This window comes from Juglans regia, chromosome 14 (assembly GCF_001411555.2).
Source record: "Juglans regia cultivar Chandler chromosome 14, Walnut 2.0, whole genome shotgun sequence".
Lineage (NCBI taxonomy): Eukaryota > Viridiplantae > Streptophyta > Magnoliopsida > Fagales > Juglandaceae > Juglans > Juglans regia.
In genome coordinates, this window is record NC_049914.1 from 496,096 (window position 1) to 499,907 (window position 3,812).

Sequence of the window (3,812 nt, forward strand, 5' to 3'; positions counted from 1 at the left end):
GGCATGCAAGAATTAATTTTAAAAAAACCCAAAAAACGACGCACATATGTCAAATCTGCAACGTTTTATTACGAAAAAAAGTGCAAGCTTTTGCCGCATCAAGGATTGTTCCTGAAGTACTTTTTGTACCTCTCTGATCTCGTCTTTTTTGTGCTCTAGGTTTATACTTCAAATTCACGTGTGGGAGAGAGAGAGAGAGATTATTATGTGAAGTGGAAGCAAAAATGTAGCTTTCTCATAGTCGATAAAGATGATGATTACCTTGTGAGTGAAGAAAAATGCATCGAAAAAGACAAGAAGAGTCAAAGACAAGAAGACCAACCATCCCTCCCCCCCTCCTTCTCTCTCTCTGCTTTCTTTAATTTCTATCCCAAGGAGGTCCACCTCCAATCCGTTTTCCACTCCACCTATCAACCAACAAACATAATCCTTCTCTCTTTCCCCTCTCGATCTCTCTCACACTTCATATTCATATTCTAAGCAAACCCCACAGCCATCACCGTCATCATCACCATTACCACCCCATAAAGCCTTCTCTCTTGTTCGTACAAACATAATGTCCATATATATCCTTCTTCTCGGATCTCCATCAAACCACTAACAAGAAGAAGAAAGATCACTTCGGGCATTCAGCAAATCCCAACGAAAACGAGCAATGAGGAAGCCAGATCAGATGACAAAAGATAAAGTAAGCCATAACAATAACAAGAGCAAGCTAAGGAAGGGGTTGTGGTCACCAGAGGAGGACGAGAAGCTCATGCGGTACATGTTAACCAATGGACAAGGATGCTGGAGTGATATTGCTCGGAATGCCGGTCTCCAAAGGTGTGGGAAAAGTTGTCGCCTTCGTTGGATAAATTACTTGAGACCCGACCTCAAGCGCGGTGCATTCTCGCCCCGGGAGGAAGAGCTTATTGTCCATTTGCACTCAATTCTTGGCAACAGGTCCTCACTCGATCCCTCTCTCGCTCTCGCTATCTCTTGATCAAAACCATATATATAGTGCACGAACGTTCCCATATTCGGGTGTTTTAGAAGTCCAGAAACAAATTGAAAGTGGTCCTGATCATGGCTCTTCTTCCCCTCATATGGCAATTATAATGCATATAACTAACTAGCATTATGCTTCCATTTTCAGTGAAAAACCTTGTGATGAAATTATAAATTTCAGCGAACTGGTCATTAGCCTAGTAATGGCTACAGATATATATATATATATATATATATATATATAGAAGATTCAACATTAAAATAACATTCATATTTGAGTAACGATATACACACAATATCTTATACGATATGTTGGACAACAATATTATAAAATGAGGGTATTTTTATAAAATTATGTTACTTTTATAAGATGTTTTACAAAAAGACTTTTCATTTAAAACATAGTTATATAAAATGTTGTAATAAATGTTTGTATATCATTTTCCTTCACATATATGGTATACTTGATATGATGATAGATAGATATATATATATATATCTATCTATCTGCTGTATTTGCGTAATTCCCTTGAGAAACTGGCACGAGGTGAATGATCATTTCCTCTTCCGATTCAAGAATATAGGTAGCAGCTAGGCTAGCTAGCAGAGTTTGCGGAAGATACTTCTTGGATTTTAGCTCTCATGCCTTAAGGAGTGGGGATGAGGTTAGTATAGATTTTATATAGGTTTGTAATGCATGCACTCGCCAATTAAGCCAAGAAAAGGAAAAAAGAATAGCCACTACTTCTAACCGGCTCAAATCTTGAAGTCATCTTGAATTTCATGACTTTGTTCTCTGATCGAGAATCACTATCTAATTTATAGATAGCCAAATTAATTTTGATCCCACTACGGCTCTCTATGATGATAACCATATGTGTGTAATATTACATTGTGGATTCTCCCTTTTTTCGTAGTTTTTGGGGGGGCGGCTGAGTTTTTTTTTAATTAACCTGGGCCTCTATATGCATGTATACCCTTAATGCTTTGAGCTACATTTGGGTAGTGAGGTAATAATCGATTTCAGATAGTCGGTAAATAATAGTGAAAAAGTGATGAAATATTAATGATAAAATATTGAATAACTCCCCTACCCAAACACAGCCTTAAGCTGCATCTGGTCTAGAGGCATCTTTGCCGCATTGAAATTTGAAACCCATGCATCTTAAAGCACTAAGGCCATTTTCTCTTGCAGCCTAGCTAGCTATGTGCGCATGCAGTAGATTAATTATTTTCTCAACCATTTTTCTCTTTTCCAAATAATATTATATTCAGGTGGTCTCAGATTGCGGCACGTCTTCCAGGAAGGACGGACAACGAGATTAAGAACTTCTGGAATTCGACATTGAAGAAAAGGTTGAGAAATAACAATATTTCCACACCCTCACCAAACGACAGCGACGCTTCAGAGCCTAGAGATGTCATATCCGGAGGTGTAATGGCTCCCATATTGCATGAACATGACATCATGAATATGTGTATGGAAACATTTTCCTCATCCTCCATATGCATGAATACTTTGGTCACAAGCAGCCAGCAGTTTGATCCGTTTTCTATGATTGATAACCGCTATGACATGATTGGTGCAGCAGGGTTATTCAACATGCCTACAAACTTAGCACAATTTGGTACTGGGAATGGACAGCTTTATGGATCGGATTATCATGGGATCTTGGAGCCTAATAGTACTATGGGGTTAGAAAGGGACCTTTCACTTCCTCCACTAGAGAGTAGATCAAGCATTGAAGAAAATAATGCTGAGGTAGATGAGAAAAGCAGTAACAACCACTTCAATAATGGTTGCTTCAACATTACTGAGAGCTTTAAAATAGAAAACATGTGTGGGTTTGGAAATCATGGGCAAGGAGAAAACTTAAAGATGGGGGAATGGGATTTTGAAGGTTTAATGCAAGACTTATCCTCCTTAATATCCTTTCCTTGATTTCCAAGCCCGACGTCCGGCCTGCCTTCGCTATCTCTCTTCTCTCTCTCTCTCTAGTGATCTCTCATCAGCTTCCTCCCACACATAAAGCTACCCAAAGCCATACCCTAGCTAGTAAATTTTGGGGTAAATATTATTTCTCTCAAAACCATCATTTTATACATGCATAAACCCCGATCGTGGTGATCTTGCTATATTAATTCCTTTAGTTCCAATATGATCAATACCTGTTAATGTTTCTTTTAGCTTATGAGAAAAATGTATCCATCACCAAATGCTCCCATATATATATGCATGGTCCCTAGCTGATACCTAATTAGCTAGCTAGGTCGATCGGTCTGCAATAAGATTTGCAATATAGAGATTAGGATGAGGAGTTTCTATCTTGTATGTATTTACATTTCCTTGTGAGGCATGGCATGCATACATTACGAGTACTACTTGATTGGCGCGCGGGGACAGATTGGTGCAATAATCATCGTCCCAATGAAGAGAAATGTGAATAGACGAATATACAGCAGCTAGTCGGCAAATTGTAGTTTTATGTACGAAAGAAATAATTTGGATCGGAGGTGTAGATCATGTAATTTCTATTAATTAGTTATGCATATATATATGGGAGAAAAAAAAAAAAAGTATCATGTACTATAACACCAATCATGTAAGCTAGCTTACGTCAATAAGAAACGAAATTGAAGGTTATATTGTTTTTTTGTACTTTATATATACATTCATTAATTGTGATTCATTTGTGATTACCCAACTTAATTTTCTTCTTCTAATCCCGCAAGCACAAACACCTACACAAATTAGTGCACGTATGTACGTACGCATCATTAATCTATCAGATAAACTTCAACATGTAATATATAATATATAT

The 3,812-nt window shown here is 37.6% G+C and overlaps 1 protein-coding gene across 1 annotated transcript; it reads left to right on the forward strand.

Annotated features, from left to right (window-relative positions):
• Positions 1-521: 521 nt before the first annotated feature.
• Positions 522-3,548, forward strand: LOC109001541 (transcription factor MYB83-like). Its single transcript, XM_018978886.2, has 2 exons — positions 522-945; positions 2,266-3,548. Exons 1-2 carry the CDS (start codon positions 656-658, stop codon positions 2,930-2,932), a joined length of 957 nt encoding a protein of 318 aa, XP_018834431.1. The 5' UTR covers positions 522-655; the 3' UTR covers positions 2,933-3,548.
• Positions 3,549-3,812: the final 264 nt, after the last annotated feature.

Excerpts from the sequence above, each read along its gene's own strand:
- LOC109001541 (XM_018978886.2), top strand. The coding sequence starts at position 656 with ATGAGGAAGCCAGATCAGATGACAAAAGATAAAGTAAGCCATAACAAT. Across the intron at positions 946-2,265 it reads CACTCAATTCTTGGCAACAG|GTGGTCTCAGATTGCGGCAC; the intron begins GTCCTCACTCGA and ends TATTATATTCAG.